Source organism: Podarcis filfolensis (genome assembly GCF_964270895.1).
Source record: "Podarcis filfolensis genome assembly, chromosome: 12".
In the NCBI taxonomy this organism is placed as follows: Eukaryota; Metazoa; Chordata; class Lepidosauria; order Squamata; family Lacertidae; genus Podarcis; species Podarcis filfolensis.
In genome coordinates this window covers 55,166,068-55,185,718 of record NC_139614.1, presented here as the reverse complement: position 1 = coordinate 55,185,718, position 19,651 = coordinate 55,166,068, and the positions used below count along the sequence as shown (strand labels likewise).

At 47.1% G+C, this 19,651-nt stretch overlaps 2 protein-coding genes and 1 long non-coding RNA gene across 7 annotated transcripts in view; 2 read left to right on the top strand and 1 right to left on the bottom strand.

Moving 5' to 3' along the window:
• Nucleotides 1-19,651, top strand: part of LOC310746067 (polypeptide N-acetylgalactosaminyltransferase 4-like) — a 112,143-nt gene that overhangs the window by 10,552 nt on the left and 81,940 nt on the right. The window lies entirely within an intron of this gene.
• On the top strand, nucleotides 648-15,947 carry BPNT2 (3'(2'), 5'-bisphosphate nucleotidase 2). 2 transcript variants are annotated; one of them, XM_083579974.1, is made up of 5 exons: nucleotides 648-1,196; nucleotides 8,469-8,628; nucleotides 10,442-10,537; nucleotides 12,292-12,453; nucleotides 14,283-14,566. In XM_083579974.1, exons 1-5 carry the CDS (start codon nucleotides 786-788, stop codon nucleotides 14,402-14,404), a joined length of 951 nt encoding a protein of 316 aa, XP_083436100.1. In that variant the 5' UTR covers nucleotides 648-785; the 3' UTR covers nucleotides 14,405-14,566. The 2 variants fall into 2 exon arrangements, with proteins under 2 accessions (XP_083436100.1, XP_083436099.1); XM_083579973.1 differs by lacking the exon at nucleotides 14,283-14,566 and adding an exon at nucleotides 14,598-15,947 and having other exon boundaries at nucleotides 662-1,196.
• On the bottom strand, nucleotides 17,740-19,437 carry LOC310746253. Its single transcript, XR_014540530.1, has 2 exons — nucleotides 18,798-19,437; nucleotides 17,740-18,056 (listed from the first exon to the last, which is right to left on the bottom strand). It is a non-coding gene; the product is annotated as an uncharacterized lncRNA (long non-coding RNA).

Sequence of the window (19,651 nt, the reverse complement as noted above, 5' to 3'; positions counted from 1 at the left end):
TTTTTCCTCCCATGGACGCGAAGGCAAAAAACTTTCTTCCCCTTGTGAACTGCAGGGAAAGGAGGAGGGAGGAAAGGGCGCGTGGCTTCATTTGCTTCCACTGGGCATGTCTGCTTGAGAGCACATCCCATGCCGCTGCGCAGATTTGCAGTATCCATGGTGAGGGCAACTCTTCACTTTTCTTATCTCTACGCCTCACTGAGTTCCCGAGGCTCGCTTTGCGCACACAGTAACGCCGCTGGACTCCAACTCCCATCAACCCCAGCCACCGTGAGCGACGGCAAAGGTTGCCGGGAGCTGTAGTCCTCCCGAACCCCGCCGCTAGGGGGCGCAATTTCCCCACCTCTGACATACAAGCTCACACGCAGGCGGGGAGGGAGTGTCTCCTAGGGAGCCACTAAGACAGCCCCGCCTCTCACTTAGCCCAGCGGACGGGACTCCAACTCCCATCAACCCCCAGCCAGCGTGGCGGACGGCCGGGGACGACGGGAGTTGTGGTCCGTAATAACAGCCACGCACTCCCTGAGTCAAACCCGCCCGCCCCGGAAGTAACCCGGATGCTGCGGCGGACTCCAACTCCCATCAGCCCCTCCCGGCCTGCCCAACGGCGGAGGACGACGGGAGTTGCAGTTCTCCCCTCAGAAGAGCTCCGTCGGCAGCGGAGCGGCGCCTAGCAACGGCAGAAGGCCGGCGCGGATGTGCAGGCCGCGTCGGTCCGCCTGAGGCGACGTGAGGAGGCCGCCATGGGCTGCCGGTGACGGGCCTCTCCGCCTCCTTCTCCGGCCATGGCGCCCATGGGGATCCGGCTGTCCCCTCTGGGGATGGCCGTCGTGGGCCTGCTGGGCCTGGGCGTCCTCTACCACCTCTACTCGGGGATCCTGGCCGGCCGCTTCGCCTTCTTCATGCTGGGCGGAGGGGGAGAAGGGGAGTCGGCGGTGGCGGCGGCTGGGGGCTCCGAGGCGGCGGGCGGGCCGCCGGCCTCGGGCACCGTGGACCTGCGGGAGCTGCTGGCGGCCTCGGTGGCGGCGGCGGCCCGAGGCGGCGCCGAGGTGAGGCGGGTCCGCGACAGCAACGTCCTGAACGAGAAGGCCAAGGGCAAGACCCGCGAAGGGGCCGACGAGAAGATGACCAGCGGGGACGTCCTCTCCAACCGGAAGATGTACTACCTGCTCAAGGCCGCCTTCCCGAGGGTGCAGGTGAGGGTGTAGGCCGCCTTTTCTCTCCCCAAGGGCTCGAGGCGGCGCACACCATTCTCCGCCGCCTCCTCTTTTAATCCCCACCACAACCACCCTGCGAGGTAGTCAAAACAAACAAAAAAAAATTCCTTCCAGTAGCACCTTAAAGACCAACTAAGTTAGTTCTTGGTATGAGCTTTCGTGTGCATGCACACTTCTTCAGATACACTGAAACAGAAGTTGCCAGATCCTTCTATATAGTGAGAAGGTGGGGAGGGGTATTACTCAGAAGGGTGGTGGGAATGGGTGATTGGCAGATAGCTGTGATGAGCCTGTTGACGACTCTTAACGACTGCAATAGGTCTTACAGGAAAAAGCAAGGGGTGAGAAGGTGAAAAATGGCTTTGTCATGTATAATGAGATAAGAATCCAATGTCTTTGTTCAGACCAGGTCTCTCCATGGTTTTAAGTTTGGTAATGAGTTGCAATTCAGCAGCTTCTCTTTCCAGTCTGTTTCTGAAATTCCTTTGTAGTAAAACAGCTACTTTGAGATCTTGTATAGAATGTCCTGGGAGATTGAAGTGTTCTCCTACTGGTTTCTCTGTCTTGTGATTCTTGATGTCCGATTTATGTCCGTTTATTCTTTGGCGTAAGGTTTGGCGTAAGATCTGGCAACTTCTGTTTCAGTGTATCTGAAGAAGTGTGCATGCACACGAAAGCTCATACCAAGAACTAACTTAGTTGGTCTTTAAGGTGCTACTGGAAGGAAAAATTTTTTTTTGTTTTGACTATGGCAGACCAACACAGCTACCTATCTGTACCTGCGAGGTAGGTTAGGCTGAGAGATGGCGGCTGCCCCCGGAGCTTCAGGGCCGAGCGGGGATTCGAACTCAGCTCTCCCGGAAGGCAGCCCTGTTTAGGGAAGCTTTCAATGCTATAGTGGTACCTCGGGTTACATATGCTTCAGGTTACATACACTTCAGTTTACAGATTCACTAACCCAAAAATAGCACCTCGGGTTAAGAACTTTGCTTCAGGATGGGAATAGAAATCATGCAGCGGCAGCGGGAGGCCCCGTTAGCTAAAGTGGTGCTTCAGGTTAAGAACAGTTTCAGGTTAAGAACGGACCTCCGGAACGAATTAAATACTTAACCTGAGGTACCACTGTATAACAATGAGATGTGGTCAAGCAAACTTAATAAAACAAATTTAAATAATAAAAGTGAGATCGTCTCCCCCAAAATGGCACCCTAGAAGCGTCTCACCCAATTTCACTCCTATAGTAATGGTTAATCAAGCAAGCAAGCAAGCAATCAATTGATCCTCACGGAAGCCGGGAACCCTCGGGTTAAGAACTTTGCTTCAGGATGAGAACAGAAATCGTGCAGTGGCAGTGGGAGGCCCCATTAGCTAAAGTGGTGCTTCAGGTTAAGAACAGTTTCAGGTTAAGAACGGACCTCCGGAACGAATTAAGTACTTAACCCAAGGTACCACTGTATTGTATTTTAGTGTTCTGTTGGAAGCCGCAGGGTATAAATAATAAATTATTATATTATTATTACAGTGGTACCTCGGGTTAAGTACTTAAGTTGTCCTGGTGCCCCGTAAAGCGATCCCTGATCATTAGGTCCAGTCGTGACCGACTCTGGGGTTGCAGTGCTCATCTCGCTTTATTGGCCGAGGGAGCTTCAGGTTAAGTACTTAATTCGTTCTGGAGGCCCGTTCTTAACCTGAAACTGTACTTAACCTGAAGCACCACTTTAGCTAATGGGGCCTGCTGCTGCTGCTGCTGCCGCACAATTTCTGTTCTCATCCTGAAGCAAATTTCTTAACCCGAGGTACTATTTCTGGGTTAGCAGAGTCTGTAACCTGAAGCATCTGTAACCTGAAGCGTATGTAACCCGAGGTACCACTGTACTCCCACGTTCCAGTCTGATGCTCAAGCAGATTTACATATAAGCTAAACAAGCTATAGCTTAGGGCCCCACTCTCTTGGGCGTGGGTAGGCAAACTAAGGCCTAGGGGCCGGATCCGGCCCAATCGCCTTCTAAATCTGGCGCACGGACGGTCCGGGAATCAGCATGTTTTTACATGAGTAGAATGTGTGCTTTTATTTAAAATGCATCTCTGGGTTATCTGTGTGGCATAGGAATTTGTTCATTCCCCCCCCCCAAATATAGTCCGGCCCCCCACACGGTCTGAGGAACAGTGGACTGGCCCCCTGCTGAAGAAGTTTGCTGACCCCTGCTCTGGGGGGGGGGGCAAAAAATTGAAAGGAAAAAACCTGGATGTATATTTCCAAAATATAAGATAAAAACAAATAAAATAAAACCTACATACAGCAACAGTGTTTTGTGTTGTGTAGGCTCCTAGGATGTAAGTCACGGGCCCCGCCTGCTTGCCTGCTCCCTAAAATATCACTGGTTTGCTCATTTCTCTATATAGGGTGCCTACATTCTGCATGTGCAAATGGCTTGAGATACCTATTGGGTCTATAAATTACCATATAGCATATACTCAACACAAAAAAACCAGCAACAATTTGTTGTTGACAAAGGACAGCTGGACATAGAAAGGGCCCCATTACCTTCAGTAGCTGAGGGCCTCATCAAACCTAAATGCGGCCCTGCTCAAGCCCAGTGTTTCTCAAGCTTGGGTCCCCGGCTGCTGTGGGACTACAGCTCCCCTCATCCCTAGAATCGCAAGGTGTATCAGCCAGAGTCGGGTGCAAAAGAGGTACTACATTTTTCCGTGTGTGAGATGCCCACATGTATAAGACTACCCCTATTTTATTGAACCCAAAATTAAGAAACCAGTAGTTGTACCTTGGTTCTCTCTTTTTTTTTAAAGATATTTATTAAGATTTTTTATAATATTACAATAAAATAAAAAAGAAAAAACAGAATAACAAAAATACAGAATAAAGAAACTTTTTAAGAAAAAACAACACACACATACATTTTCAATTACTTATTTTCTTTTAACTTGTTTCCCGGACCTCCTCATACCTCCCTTTTTTGTATTCCACCCCAAATTGTTAGTTCAGCAAATCCTTACCATTATATTATTACCTATTTATAATCCCTTTTTTCATATCTCTTAAAGCATTACAGCTGGAAACCACTTAATTTCAATCCAACATCCTTCTAACACTCATTAATTTTACAATATTTCTGTATATAATCTTTAAATTTCTTCCAATCTTCTTCCACCGACTCTTCTCCCTTGTACCTTGGTTCTCGAGTGCCTTGGTACTCGTACATTTTGGTTCCCCAAACCCCGAAAATTCCAGTTTTTGAACAGCTTTCAGAAGCTGAACATCTGACGCGGCTTCCGCTTGAGTGCAGGAAGCTCCTGCAGCCAGTCGGAAGCTGCGCCTTGGTTTTCAAACATTTTGGAAGTCAAGCAGACTGCCGGAATGGATTACGTTTGAGAACCAAGGTACGGCTGTAACTTCGGGTTGCCATATCCCTAGAAGTGAGAATCCAGATGATCAGCGGCGATGGAAAGGCATTGAGCTTTTCTTTTTGGGTGAACAACCACAAAGCTATTTAGCTTTTCTGGGGCAAACACGCGCTCCAACACAGACATTTGCTAACAAATGAAAAAATTGCCAGGGTGGTCAGCCTGCAATGGTTCCGGCAGCTTCTTCATGGCAGCTGCAGCAAGTTAAGTCGTGTGCATTCACCATCCGTGTATAAGGCGACCCCAATTTTTTACCTTTTTCTGTGTGTGCAAAAAAGTCTTATACACAAAAAAAATGGTAATTAGAATGAATGAGCGGGGCGTTGCTTCTGAGCCAAGGAAATTCGTTTTCAGAACCGGAACTGCACTGAGCTCGAAGTCCTTGTGCTCACAAATCTGTTTTCCCTGTTCCCCATTTCACCAACCTAGTTTAGGCAGGGAAGGCATTTTCGTTGTTGTTAACTGAGAACCAGAAACCCTTGCCGATCTAACAGCCCCGAGACCTGCCAGTAGATCTCCAATCTTCCTTCCTGCTGACCCCTGGCATAGATTTCCCTTGCTTCCCTTGCTTTCCATTTTCTGTTTGCTTATCTAAAATAAATTGTGTGCTTCAGCAGGGACTGTATACAATGGGGGTGGGGGCTGGCCCTGAATAGTCAAAAGATGTGTACAGTTTAGCTTTACAAGTATACATGTAGCTTTATGAGAAAGGTGGTGACTCTCACCTATGAGACTAAACAGTGTTAGTATAGTGTTACCTCTGGTTAAGGACTTAATTCGTTCCGGAGGTCCGTTCTTAACCTGAAACTGTTCTTAACCTGAGACACCACTTTAGCTAATGGGGCCTCCCGCTGCTGCTGCGCTGCCGCCGCGCGATTTATGTTCTTATCCTGAAGCAATGTTCTTAACCCGAGGTGCTATTTCTGGGTTAGCGGAGTCTGTAATCTGAAGTGTCTGTAACCCGAGGTACCACTGTAATAGTAATAGCATTTATTGAGAGCCTTTTCATTTAAAGTATTTAACATACAAAATCTTTGGGATAGCTCTTGGGGGTAGACCAGTATTACAGAGTAAAAGAAGGACTTACCGGTACCTAAAGTGGTGTTTTGGCAAGTCTCCTGTCCCCATATGGATTAATCCTCTGAAGTTTATTTGTACAGTGGTGCCTCGCAAGAAGAAATTAATTCGTTCCGCAAGTTTTTTCTTCTTGCGAGTTTTTCGTCTTGCGAAGCACGGTTTCCCATAGGAATGCATTGAAAATCAATTAATGCGTTACTATGGAGACCGCTTGCCAGGCTGGCGGTGCGGAGAAGGGCTTTTCTCCCCACCGCAAGCCTTCAGGACAGGTACGGGAACAGAGGGGAAGGCGCGCAGCGCTTCTCCTCTGTTCCCGGGGCTTGCGGTGGGAGGAGGGTTTTTCCTCCCCACCGCCAACATTCAGAACAGCATTCTGAATGTTGGCGGTGGGAAGGAAAACCCTCCTCCCACCGCAAGTCTTCAGGACAGCCATCCGAAGGCTGGCGCGGGGAGAAGGTCTCTCCGCCCCACCGCCAGCCTTCGGAGGAGCCTTCCGAAGGCTGGCGGCGGGAGGAGGTCTCTCCGCCCCACCGCCAGCCTTCGGAGCAGCCTTCCGAAGGCTGGCGGCGGGAGGAGGTCTCTCCGCCCCACCGGCAGCCTTCGGAGCAGCCATCCGAAGGCTGCCGGTGGGGCGGAGAGACCTCCTCCCACCGCCAGCCTTCGGAGCAGCCTTCCGAAGGCTGCCGGTGGGGCGGAGAGACCTCCTCCCGCCGCCAGCCTTCGGAGCAGCCTTCCAAAGGCTGGCGGCGGGAGGAGGTCTCTCCGCCCCACCGCCAGCCTTCGGAGCAGCCTTCCAAAGGCTGGCGGCGGGAGGAGGTCTCTCCGCCCCACCGCCAGCCTTCGGAGGAGGTCCGAGGACAGTGGGGAAGACGCGCTGCGCTTCCCCGCTGTCCTGGAGATTTCCCTATGGGCTTTCTATTTCAGAGTATGACAGGTAGAAGAACTTAGTTATACAATAGGGACTGCTCAGGGTCTGAATTGTGAAATGTACACTTGGGGTCTGAATTGTGAAAGAATCCAGTTATCAAAACATCTGTGTATTACATGTGATGTGACACCCACACCCAGTTTCATTTCAGTTTTGACTTTAGCACTGCCTTGCTGCTTTAAGCCCCACATTGGGAAATTATATTAATCCTCTTCAGGCATTGTTAGCACTGAAGAACGCATGGGTGGGGATGAATGGACTAGCTGTGCTCCTGCATTGCTCTCCATGTGTTGGAGGGCAAACCTCTGAAACTTTGAGCATCCTGGACTCCCTGCCTATTCAGAACCCTTCAAATCCACAAAGACTGGATGTTTCTCTCTTCAACTCGTAGTGAGCAAAGAGTGGGGCATGGAGTCATTCATTCCCACAGTTGCTCCTCGTGTGTGAACATGGAAGAATCCATTAAGATGCTCATTTAACAGGTGCAAGAAGAAAGCTATCAGTTACAGTGGTCATATGTGTGTGTGTACACACATACAGTCATACTTTGGGTTACAGATGCTTCAGGTTGCGTTTTTTCGGGTTATGGACCCACCAAAACCTGGAAGTACTGGAATGGGTTACTTCTGGGTTTCGGGGGTCGTGCATGCGCAGAAGCGCTAAATCATGCTTTGCACAAAAGCGCCAAATCGCAACCCGCGCATGCGCAGACGCGCTGCTGCGGGTTGCAAACGTGCATCCCACACGGATCACGTTCGCAACCCGAGCATCCACTGTATATGTGTATGTATGTGTATGTGTGTACACACACACACACACATATGTAAATATATAAAACATGTATGAATTGGGGGAAAGAAAATTTTCTGTAATTCTTGAATTATTATGAACAAATACCATAAACATTAAAGGATTGACTCTTGCATTTTGCTAAGCATGGTCAAATCCGGTCATTATTTCATTGGATTTGGGTTTAAACCGTTTGGTAAATAATGTTGCGGCTGGGTTTTCTTTCTTATTGGTCCATGGGAGTTTCGCATTCTCAACTGTCTCAAGTGAATGCAATCTCCATCTCTGGGAATCTTAAGCATGGCAGTTTGGCGGTTGTGGAACTTCTGTGAAGTTGGTAAATATATCCTGACTGCGTAACAGATGAAACAGATATATATATATATATATATATATATATATATATATATATATATATATATATATATATGTGTGTGTGTAAGACATTGTTGCACTGTGGAGAAATTCCCTTTCGCTGGATTACCTAATCTGAATTGATCTGAACTTGCTTTGGCATATTTGTGCAAAGCAAAATAAAAAATAAGGTGTATTTGGGATTAATAGATCCCAAACTGTTTCCCCCTCACAGGCCACTTGAAAATTGCTGATAGTCTTGGCTTAATGATTGTTTTGCCTGCTGTAGCAACCATAGTGCGCTGTGCTTGATGCAGGATGATTTTAATTGGTTCTTTTATTTTTTTGATGGTATTTTATTGTATTACAATTTGTATTTCACAAAACTTGTAAGAGTAGGTGTACATGCTTTTACTGCATTTCATAGGTGTTCTAATTTTTAATGGATTAAGTGTCTGGATACATACTGTGTGAAAAACAAATGGCATGCTGTGAAACAAAACTGTTTGGGAGAAGTATTGAATTGGCATACTGAAATTTAGTGGAGTTTTTGAGCAGTCACCTGTAATCATTAAAATATTGTATGCATGCTCTTTTGGAGGTGAAAGTTCCAGGGAAGGAATGGAAGTGTTGCAACAGTTACATGCTTATTTAATTACATACTCTCTCTTTGTCATTAGATAAACACAGAGGAACATGTAGATGCAGATGACCAGGAGATAATTTCTTGGGACCGAACTATTCCTGAAGCTATAAAGAACCAAATTCAGCCCAAATTGGTCCAAGCAGACAGTGTTACTGTGTGGATTGATCCATTGGATGCAACTCAGGAATATACAGGTAACCAGCACTGAGCTACTTTTGGCTTACTGCTACTCTGTGTAGCACCCCACCCCTTACAATGGCATCTCACCAGGGCAGCTCCCTATCATGACTGGGGGGAATTAACTTTAACATTGTGCTTGTATGCTATGGCTCATACACTTTAATTTTACAAAGCCTAGCGTTTCTCTGGGGGACGCGGGTGGTGCTGTGGGTTAAACCACAGAGCCTAGGACTTGCCGATCAGAAGGTCGGCGGTTCAAATCCCCGCGCTGGGGTGAGCTCCCGTTGCTCGGTCCCTGCTCCTGCCAACCTAGCAGTTCGAAAGCACGTCAAAGTGCAAGTAGATAAATAGGTACCACTCCAGCGGGAAGGTAAACGGTGTTTCTGTGGCTGCTCTGGTTCATCAGAAGCGGCTTAGTCATGCTGGCCACATGACCCGGAAGCTGTACGCCAGCTCCCTCGGCCAGTAAAGCGAGATGAGCGCCGCAACCCCAGAGTCGGTCACAACTGGACCTAATGGTCAGGGGTCCCTTTCTCTTTCGCCTTTCTCTTATACAAAAACGGAAGGAATTTGTCTGATCATGGGATAGTGCTGCCTGTGGGAAACTGCTTTGCACCTTTTAATGGTCCCATGGACTTCTGGAGTGAGACCTTTGTGGTTTGCAGCATAAATCAGGTTGGAATTAGAAGACAGTAGGGGTGTTTTTTTTTTTGTAGTGATGCTGGGTGTGGCTTTCCTTCTTTTCTTTCTTTACTTAATGTGTGGACTTATTTATAGATCTATGTCATGCTTGAACAAAAATCTTGCAGGTTTCTGCTTGAAATGGGGATTGGGTGTGTGTGACGTGACATATTTTTGGATAGCTCCATAAACTGCCAGAAGTTGCAGGATGCTGTCCAAGCTACTTAACATGGCAAGTGAACAATAGCAGCCTACATGGTGGCCTCCAGACAATGTTGGACTACAACTCCCAGCATTCCTGAGCATTGGCCACGCTGGCTGGGGCTGAAGGGAACTGGAACCCAAAAACACCTTGGGGGGACACCATGCTGGGTTCTGTTGTCATTACGGCAAGGTTCAGATGTTAACTCCAAGCTATTGTTTTGATTTGGCCCTGTTGGAGCAAGCCTTGTGCTCCCTGTTTCTCCTTCTGTTCACTCACTTGGGTTCATGTCAGTCACGAACCACAGTTTGCCATTACCTCCAAAGCACAATGGTTTCTGCAAAAGAGGCAGTAATTAAGTTGAAGGAATGAATGTGAGCAGAGGAGGGGGGTCCTTTTTCCTTTAACAGAAGGCAAAAGGCTTTTTCCTTTAACACCGAATCTTTACACTGAACCAGCTCTTTGAGTGATGAAACAAAGCAATATTTTAAATATTTCATTAGCATAATTTCTTCAGGGATTTGGAGTAAAGGGGGGACAGTTTAAGAACTCAAATATGCAAAGACAGCTAAGCTGTTGAACACGAGAGAACAATTGGTGTTCACACTGCCGTCTTAAGTGCATTCTGATTTATGTTGAAACTTCTGCTGTATATTAAATCCAGACTGTGTTTTGTGTTGGCTCTTGTGCATAGGTTAAGTAAATACAATATCTGAAGCCTAGGATTGAAAGGGGGAAGAGCAGAGTAGGACTGTGTACTTACAGAAATACTATTCAATCAAAATGATATAATGCACCAATACCCAAAGTTGGATTTACTTTCTAATTTTACACCTTTCAGGTTGGTGTCTTGCCTTGTCATATCTGGTTTAAAAGTTAGTTTAGTGTTGTGCTTTACGCTGTACAAATGAGAAGTGTTGACATTCTTCCTATCCTCCCTTCAGAGAATCTTCGACAGTATGTTACTACTATGGTCTGTGCAGCTGTAAATGGCAAGCCAGTAATAGGAGTAATACACAAGCCATTTTCTGGATACACAGGTATGTGACATAGTTTTATTTCCATTCACAATGGTGTTGAATAGTGATGTATGATTCCTAACCCTCAGCAGGGTAAAATGAATTGATTTTAGAATTCTGTATTATTTTACTGTTCTTAGCCGCTCTGAGCCCAGCTTTGGCTGGGGAGGGCGGGATGTAAATAAAATGTTGTTATTATTATTATTATTATTATTATGGTTGATGCTGTGGCACCTTATAGGTGCAGGGCTGGGCGCTGTTAGATTTTCAACATTGCGATGTATCACCAGCCAGACATTGCGGTTTAGCGATATACCGCGATGTTGAAACAAGCTGCATTGGCCCCAGCCGGCTAGACGTAGGGTGAAACTGCCACAGCTCTCACCACCAGAGCTGGGGCCCCTTCACCCCAGCGCCTTGCAGGCTAGGGCCAATGCAGCTGGTCCAGGCCACTGCTCAGCTGGGGGGGGGGGAGAGGGCTCCCTCCACCCTAGCTGAGCGACCCCTGACGCCTCAGCAGCATCGGGCTTCGTTCAGCTGTGGCGTAGAAGAAGACTCCTCATCCCACCCCGTCCGCAGCATTGGATCGCTCAGCTGGGGTGGGAGGAGGCTTCTTTCACCCCCCGTCCCCCATCTGAGATATCCGACGCCACAGCAGCATCGGGCTTCGGGCACCTGGGGCATAGAAGAAGTCTCTCCCCACCCCAGCTGAGCTATCTGATGCATCTGAGGTTTTGCGGTTGCTCAGATGGGAAAGGGCAGTTTCATGGAAGCCCCACTCCACTGCCGGCTGGGGCAAGCCAGTGCCAACCTGGGGGCTCCATTATATGCTTGGCTGAAGGGAGCGGCAACTGGGCACCCCTCAGCCAAGCAGTTTAAAGATGCGGAGGGAGGAACAAGCTGTATCAGTGCCTCGCCGATGCAGCTTGTTTCTCCCTCTGCTCTGTATGAGGGCAGACCGTGATGTCGGTTTCACTCAGCGGTATATCGCTGGTGAAACTGCTGTGCATAGCTGTCAACTTTCAGATTTGAAAATAAGGGATCAGCAGCCTCGAAAATAAGGGATCAGCAGCCTCACCTGTCCCAGGGACAGTCTATGGGCTATCTGACAATCCGGGATAGCAGCGGGGAAACGGCGCTGGAATAAGGGAATTTCCCGGGGAAAAAGGGAAGTTTGACAGCTATGCTGCTGTTCTTCTGAGTCCCTCTATTAGCAGCACCCTCTGGATGAAGTTGCACTTCTAGCAGAGGGACTCAGAAGCGCAGCGGTTTCATGAGCAATATACCACTGAGTGAAACCAACATCGCGGACTGCTCCTCATACCGGTTCTGGGCGATATATTGATACATCGCCCAGGCCTAGTGTGGTGCCGATAGCGCCAAGGTTGCAGGTTTGATTCCTGTATGTGACAGCTGCATATTCCTACATTCCAGCTGGACTAGATGATCCTTGGGGTCTCTTCCAACTCTACTGTTCTGTGATTCCATGTGAGATGTGCTGGCCAAAGGAATGGCATATATGCATACTAGATACCAAAAGACAGAATCATAGAACTGTAGAATTGGAAAGGGATCATCTAGTCGAATCCCTGCAATTCTGAACCTGTAACTGGGCTTGGTGGCTCTTCCTGAAATTCAGGAAGAAATAGGAATACAGAAGCATAAGGGTTTTTTTGCCAAATATAGCTGGGTAGCCCTGAAAACCCTTATCTGCCAAGCAATTGGAAGACCCAGCTACCCACCCACTGGCCACTGATGACATGCCTGTTTTGCAGCCTGGGCCATGGTTGACGGAGGATCAAATATTAAGCCTCGTTCTTCCTACAATGAGCAGACACCAACAATCATTGTCTCCCGTTCCCACGAAGGGAAAGTCAGGCAGCTTGCTTGGCAGACCTTTGGAAATAAAACTGCAATCATTAAAGCTGGAGGAGCAGGTTTGTTCTCTCATTGTCCCTCATTTTATTAATGTCGAAATAGTGCACTGGAAATGTACGTGGTTGCAGTGTGAGATGTGGTCAAGGTTCTTAAGTTCCCTCATTTATGAGAGCAGAGGACATGGTGTTTATAGACGTAAGGGGCAGAGACGCAGGCGTAGCCAACAGTGCAGTCCTGTCCATAAGCTCCTCCTTGGGAGTTTGGTGAGACGTACTCCTAAGTAAGTTTATATAGGGTTGCTGCCATTGTCTTTGGCAATCCCTCACAGCCAAGTAAGATTGTCTTCCATGAACACGGTCTTAACGGTGTGTCTGTAAGTGACTTTGGAGGCCAATTCTGGATCCAAACATCCTTGCACCGTGGGAACATAGGTTTCTGGCCGGGAGTTGATCACAATGAGGGTTTCTAAAACATGCCTTCCTCTTAGCTCATTTCTCCTTGCGTTTGTGTTTCTTCAAAGTCCATGACACCTTTGGCAGAGACTACTCCCCAACTGGAATGCTCACAGGCCAGTGTTTCCCAATTACCCATGCTTATACTGGATTTTTAAAGATTTGCCTTGAGAACACCTTTAAACCTCTTTTGTTGTCCATTGGCATTTTGCTTTCCATTCTTAAGTTGGGAATAGAGTACAGTCGTACCTTGGATCCTGAACACCTTGGACGTTTTTGCTCCCGAATGCTCCAAACCCAGAAGTGAGTATTCCAGTTTGCGAACGTTCTTTGGAACCCAAACATCCGACTGGGCTTCCGATTGGCTGCAGGAGCTTACTGAAGCCAATCAGAAGCCGCACTTTGGTTTCTGAACGTTTTGGAAGTTGAACGGACTTCCGGAACGGAATCTGTTCGACTTCCAAGGTACGACTGTAGTTGCTTTGGAAGATGATAATCAGACATCCGCACAACATGACCAGCCCAACGAAGTAGATGTTGAAGAATCATTGCTTCGACACTGGTGATCTTTGCTTCTTCCAGTACACTGACATTAGTTCACCTGTCTTTCCAAGTGATATGTAAAAATTTCCGGAGACGCCATTGTTGGAATCTTTCGAGCCTGAAGGTACTTAATTGATGAGGAGAGGTGCTAGATTTTCACTAGGTAGTGGATCTTTGAAAGATTAAGAGTTTTGGAAGCTGCATCACCTGGCAAATTAGTTCAGGAGTGGTTGCCAGTTTAAAGGTGTGAAATGATTACGGTTCTCCGGGCAACAGAGTGATCAAATAGTTAATTTAGAAATATATAATCTCTCTCAGGACACTGTTTATGGTTGGCGAACAGTAAAAACGTTGCCGTATCTGTTGGGAGTTGAAGTCTAGGTTTTTTCCTTGGTTCTGAGATTACTCTGTAGCTACCAAATGAAAGTAGGTTGCAAAATGGTCCTGTGTCAGATTTGCCTTGCAAGGCTGCCAATTTATTTCTCTTCACATGCTGCTGTTCAGCTGTAATATTGCCAAAGTTCACGCGCAACAAAATAAAAGCAGTAAAAAAGAACTATCAAAAATACTACAAATAAAAATATAAAAATCAATAAGTAGTAAAATACATACATTTTTTTTAAAAAAAACTGTCATTGTATAATATTTTCTCAGACTAAGAATACCAGCAGCTTTTGGAGTTTGATAAATATGAGTCATAAATATGATCATAGAGTTGGGAGAGTCCAAAACACTGTTGGTGGGTCTAGCATACACAATTCCTCAGTCTCCATATCAGTTCCTGGAGTCGTCCAGGATGCACTGTACCTGCCAGGACAAAGGGTGTGTCCTGCAGAAGCAAATACTTCTGTTTACCCTGAATCAACAGGTGTCTCTTGTGCTTTCTTTTGCAGACAGGGAGTCCTGGGTAAGAGTAAACCACCTACTTAGTCACACGCTTGCAGTGAACAGTGTTCTCTGCCCAAATCTCCACACTGGTGATGGTGACCATGGGTGTATGTATGCCACTACATAACCCATGAGAGAGGCTGTAGTTTGTTCAAGTTTTGATCGAGCTTTCGAACTGTTTAGCTAAACCCAAAGTTTTAAGAATTTTATTCGTGTAAAGAAGCAGAGTTTTGCATGGACCGCCTACAGGGAGTAGCTCAAACACACCCACACCTGCTTGTAAAATATACGTAATGAGCTCTCAATTATTTCCTACCCAGGATACAAAGTTCTCTCGCTCCTGGATGTGCCTGAGAAGGATCAGGAAAAAGCCGATGTGTACATTCATGTGACGTACATCAAAAAGTGGGACATCTGCGCTGGCAATGCAGTGCTGAAGGCATTAGGAGGTCAAATGACTACACTGGCTGGGGAGGAAATCAGTTACACGGGTTCAGATGGCAACGAAGGCGGGCTCATAGCTAGTATCAATATAGACCACAGAGCACTGGTTGAAAAACTCCCTGTATTAGACAAGGCGTCTCAGAATTAAATTCTGAAGAGTGACCAAGTCAAGTCGTGCTTCTGGAGCCTGCAAATGGTCCTTTAGAGGTGGGGGAACGTGCGTCTGGCCTTTGGAAGATGGCAGAGGAATATTCTTTTGGGAAACTGCATAGACCTTGGCCGCCTCCTAGATCCTGGCAGCGTTCAGAAGCAAGGTTACTGGGACTCTGTGTCCTTAGGCCTCAACATCAAGCTTTTAATTTCTGAGACTGTTTCGTGTCCATAACACAAGGCCAGATAATGCTTGGAAGAACACAAGCATGTTACAGATCTGGTTCTGGAAAACACTCACATTCTGTTATAGTATTCTTTGTATTGTGTGACAAAAGAAAAGATTGGCTGTGGGTCACTTGAAATCAGTGGGTAGGTATTCTTCATCCCTTTGGGATACAAAGGTCCAAGAAGGCCGGATCATCTTCCTCGGACAATTGTCTAATCTTGGGTGCAATTTGAAATGGAAAAGGCAATGTTTGGGTCTATTTTTAATGTCTACCTGAAAATTCAAACCAGCTTAATGTGGATGAGAGTGTTAATATTTGTGTGGTTTTATTATAATCTTTAATTATAACATTTTCCGTGTGTCATGTTAAAAGAGAAGATTTCCCCTTGTACAGTTTCAGCTATTGGATATTGCCATTCTAAGCTGTTGAATTTCTTAAAACTCTTTAACATCCCGTGTTCGAGCTGATAAAGAAGTCATTTATCTTTGGTGATCATTTAATAAGCTACTTGATAAGAGAGCGAGTGATATTATGAATTATGATTATGAATTATGTGCAGCTGTCTTTACAGGGAATCTAAAAGTGTCTTCCTGGCTGCCATAACTGTTACACTGTGTGGACATTTCCTTTGAAAGGCTGGCCCCAGTTTTTGATTTGTCAGTTCAAAACTCTCACCCTGTTGTGATGCTTGGCGTTCAGTCTTCGCAGGAGAGTTGTAGGAATTTGCCACGGATTCAGAGGAACATGTATTTGACAACTTGTTTTCTGCCCTTCAGACCTGCCCACCTCTTAATAAACCAGCCTTTTTGCCCCTTTATGTTAAATAAAATAAAATAAACCCCTGTATCAGTGTGATGAATATCTGTGACTGTGAAAAACAAGATTTTAAGCTCTGTAAAAAAAAATTAGGCCTGTAATTTGCAAATGATTAACTGGTGTGATTAATCAAGGTTTGCAGACATATTAAATCGCGCCCACCACCCCACCAAGCAAAAGCATATGATTTTGGCCTCCTGGGTCTCTGGTGTACTGATTCACAATCTCTCCTGGATGACACAAAGGGCTCTAAAATACCATGTTTGAAGTTGCATAAAGCTGGTTATCTGAATGTGGCAGGGGATGCAACTCATAAAACCTTGTCTCGTTTTCAGTTTTCCTACAAAGGATTTTCTGGTGCTTTTGGTTAGTATATTAACTGGATCATTTTCATTTTTAAAAACAGGTAATTAGTAACTAACAGCGATCCTACACACTTCTGCTCAGAAAAAAGTAGTATTGTCTTCCACAGAGCTTATTCCCAGTTAAGGTGCATATAGTTTTCTATAGCAGAGTTGAACCATGGAACTCCCTACCACAAGAGGCAGTGGTGGCCACCAACTTGCAACTTCCACTCAGGATTCTTCCCAGGCTAAACCCGGCTTCACCCAGCGTGCTCTGCACCCTCCTCAAATGCTTTTGCCTGGCTGGGGAGTTTCCTGGAACAGTGAATCTGTATCTTCCAATGCAATTGTTCAATATAAAATCTATCCTGGAAAGAGAAGAAATGAGCACTGAACCACTGATATAGTACAAGTGAATTCTTTATTTACTGTTTTTGCGAGTGTTAAAGATAAAACCTATTTGGGAAAGAAAGTATATCATCTGCCTTTTCAGTGGACCTTTATTGTTTGTTTACGTATAGTTGCCTTGGTGATCGTATCTTGTGTTTGCTGTAGCCGTTGTAACGCCACCCTGATCATTGTTTTATTGTTTAAAGCGACATCTTACCACTTCCAATGGACAGTGCAAATGGGTCCTGATGTTTCCTCCCCTCATTTTGGTGAAACTGCTTGGAACACAGCTTGTTTCATCAGATGATGTGTCTTCCTGAAATTCACATGCACGGTGGTGAATGGAGAGGTGAAAGAAATGTGGAAAGAACAGATTGCAATGGTGACAGACGGGAATTGCCCCATCATTTGCAATCCAGCAGAAATCGGCTTGCAGTCTCCCTTCAAAGTTCCTTCCTTCAGGTAGCGCCACAACATTCTGGGATCAAATTAGAAACTGGGGCGGCTGTCCCCGGAAAATAGCACTTGGAGGGTTTGCTTTCACTGTGGGGTCATTTTACAGTACATTTCCCTCTGAATTCACCTCCCTTATCTCCAACCACCTATGAGCGGTGGGCTGACAAAAGCAATTGTGATTTTGTTTTATTTTATTGGCAGCTGCGTAGGTGAGATCAGCCCACAGGGCACAAATGTTGGCAACTCGATTCTGTGTCCCCAGCTGGCCCTGCCTGCCCCCAAACTCCCTCTCCAGAAACTGCCTCTTTCCCCTCATTTGCCATGTCAGTTTGTGACATCACAGGGAGTTGGTGGATGTCTGTGACATCATAGGGAATCCGTGGCCAACAGCCACATCTAGGGCAACATCTGCACAGCCCTCGCTGGCCTCACAATGGGGGGGGCACCTCAGCAGTTATTAAAAATGAGGTGACTCCCCCCATTGTGAGGCCTGGGAGGGCTGTGCAGATGTTTCCCCAGCTGTGGCCATTGGCTACCAACTCCCTGTGATGTCACAAGGGGGTGCAGCCCCCTCTTCCTGTGACATGACTAAGAGATTTCCCATACAATAAAAACATGGCACAAAACACAGATTTCTTTTCAGAAAACGTTTATTTTGAATAAAAATTAGAAAGCCGTTTATTTAGAAAACAGGAGCTGTCTGGCTTAAGTCCTGTGGTTCTCTTCATGACTTTCATGGCTGGTCTCGGGGGAAACCTTGCTATCTCCGGCTATCCCTGAAAGGCAAAGGCAAACAGATGAGTGGGGTGGCCACCATCCGACAGCGTCAATGTAGACCCCTTGCCTTCTTGCTCCACAGCATCCCAACACCAGGCGATTGCCTCCTTCCACTTGCCAGCTTGCCGCCACCGTCTGGTCTTGGGGAAAACTTCGCCGGCATTGGATGTCCCTGAAAGGCAAAGGCAAACACGTTGATGGGATGGCGACTATCCAGCGTCCACCCAGACTCTTCCACAGGCTTTGGTCTGACAACTTCATCCCTGACTGGCCTGCCCCGTCAAGGCAGGTTGCAGAAGTGGAGGGCCACCAGTTTGAAGCGGTAGATCCACAAGGGACTACACTGGTTTCCCTGGTTTCCACCTCTAGGGCTGTGCCGGGTAGTTTCCCTCCTCGCTTTGGTCGTCGACGTAAGGTCAAGAGCTCTACGAATGTCAGCAAGCTGACATTCTCAAAAGGTAGGTCTGTTGACATTAGGTTGAGGGCCAAAGACAAAGGTGAATGTCACCAGATAGCGTTCACAAATGGATCGGCCAGCTTCACGGGCCTCTCGGCCTCCACTGACATCCCCAAATGTGAACCTGGCTTCACCAAGGCGCCACCACTAGAAGCCGATGGGCAACTCTCCCTCACCACAGATTCGCCAAGGGACACTCACCCGCCGCCAAAGGGGCAGCTTCCCTCCTCGGTTTGTCCGCCTGTTAATAAACAAACTAGGCTTCCAAACCCGTTTGCATCCCCTCGGCCAGTCTTGTAGCCTTGCGGCATCAACCAGGCACTGAATGCAAACCTTCCGGCAATCCGTCCACCACCAACAGCCGCGCCAGGTCCATTGCCAGACCTCCCCCTGCTTCAGAGCTGAATTTCATCCACCTTCAGGTGCGATCCCACCAGCAAGTAAACCTCAACTTGCCTTCTCCTTGCTCCACAGCATCCCAGCGCCGGGCGATCGCCTCCTTCCTCCGGCCAGCTTGCCCCACGGGGCAGGAGACCACCCGAGCTGAGTGCCTCCACTGAGGCAACTGCCTCGGCCTTTGACTTGGCCAACATTTATACCCTCTCAGCTGCCCAATGTTTTTGTGGCATCACAATTGCAGCATCTGGGGAGGCATCGCCATCACCCCTCAGACCTCACAATGAGGGGCGCAGCTCAGCAGCCATTGGCTCCTTGGCTTTTGACCAAGGAGATATATAACACCCCCCTCCCCAATTTGTGCCAGTATCTGTGAAGGCCACACCGGAAACCCAGGGGGGCAGGAGGGGGCATTTGTTAGCTTGTCACATGTGCTATGTCTCAGACTGGTTAAATTGTCAGTAGAGGGTTGTGGAGAGCCTGTAGATTCTGTAGGAGTGCATGATGACCCGGTTGAAGAGATCAGCCACAGCTAAGAAGCGGCAGGCGGCGTTTTCCCGGGCACACTCAGCACCAGTCAAGCGATCAATCACGCAGTGCCACCGGCGGAGATGCACCAGTCGTAGCCCTCCCTGCCCGCCCAGGGGCCGCCTCTTACCTTCCTTGGCGAAGCATTGTTTTTTGTAAATATAATCTTTATTAGCTTCAAATACATATTCTTTATACTTCAAATACATATTACATTTTACATTGATAGTGTGCTCCTACAAGCTGACTTCTTCTGACTTCTTTATGTCACTTCCAAATTTTTTGCATTGTCTTTATCCATTGTATATATTGTTCTGCTTACACATTTGTCCATAAAAGGTAAAATGCTGTTTACCTTCCCGCCGGAGCAGTACCTATTTATCTAC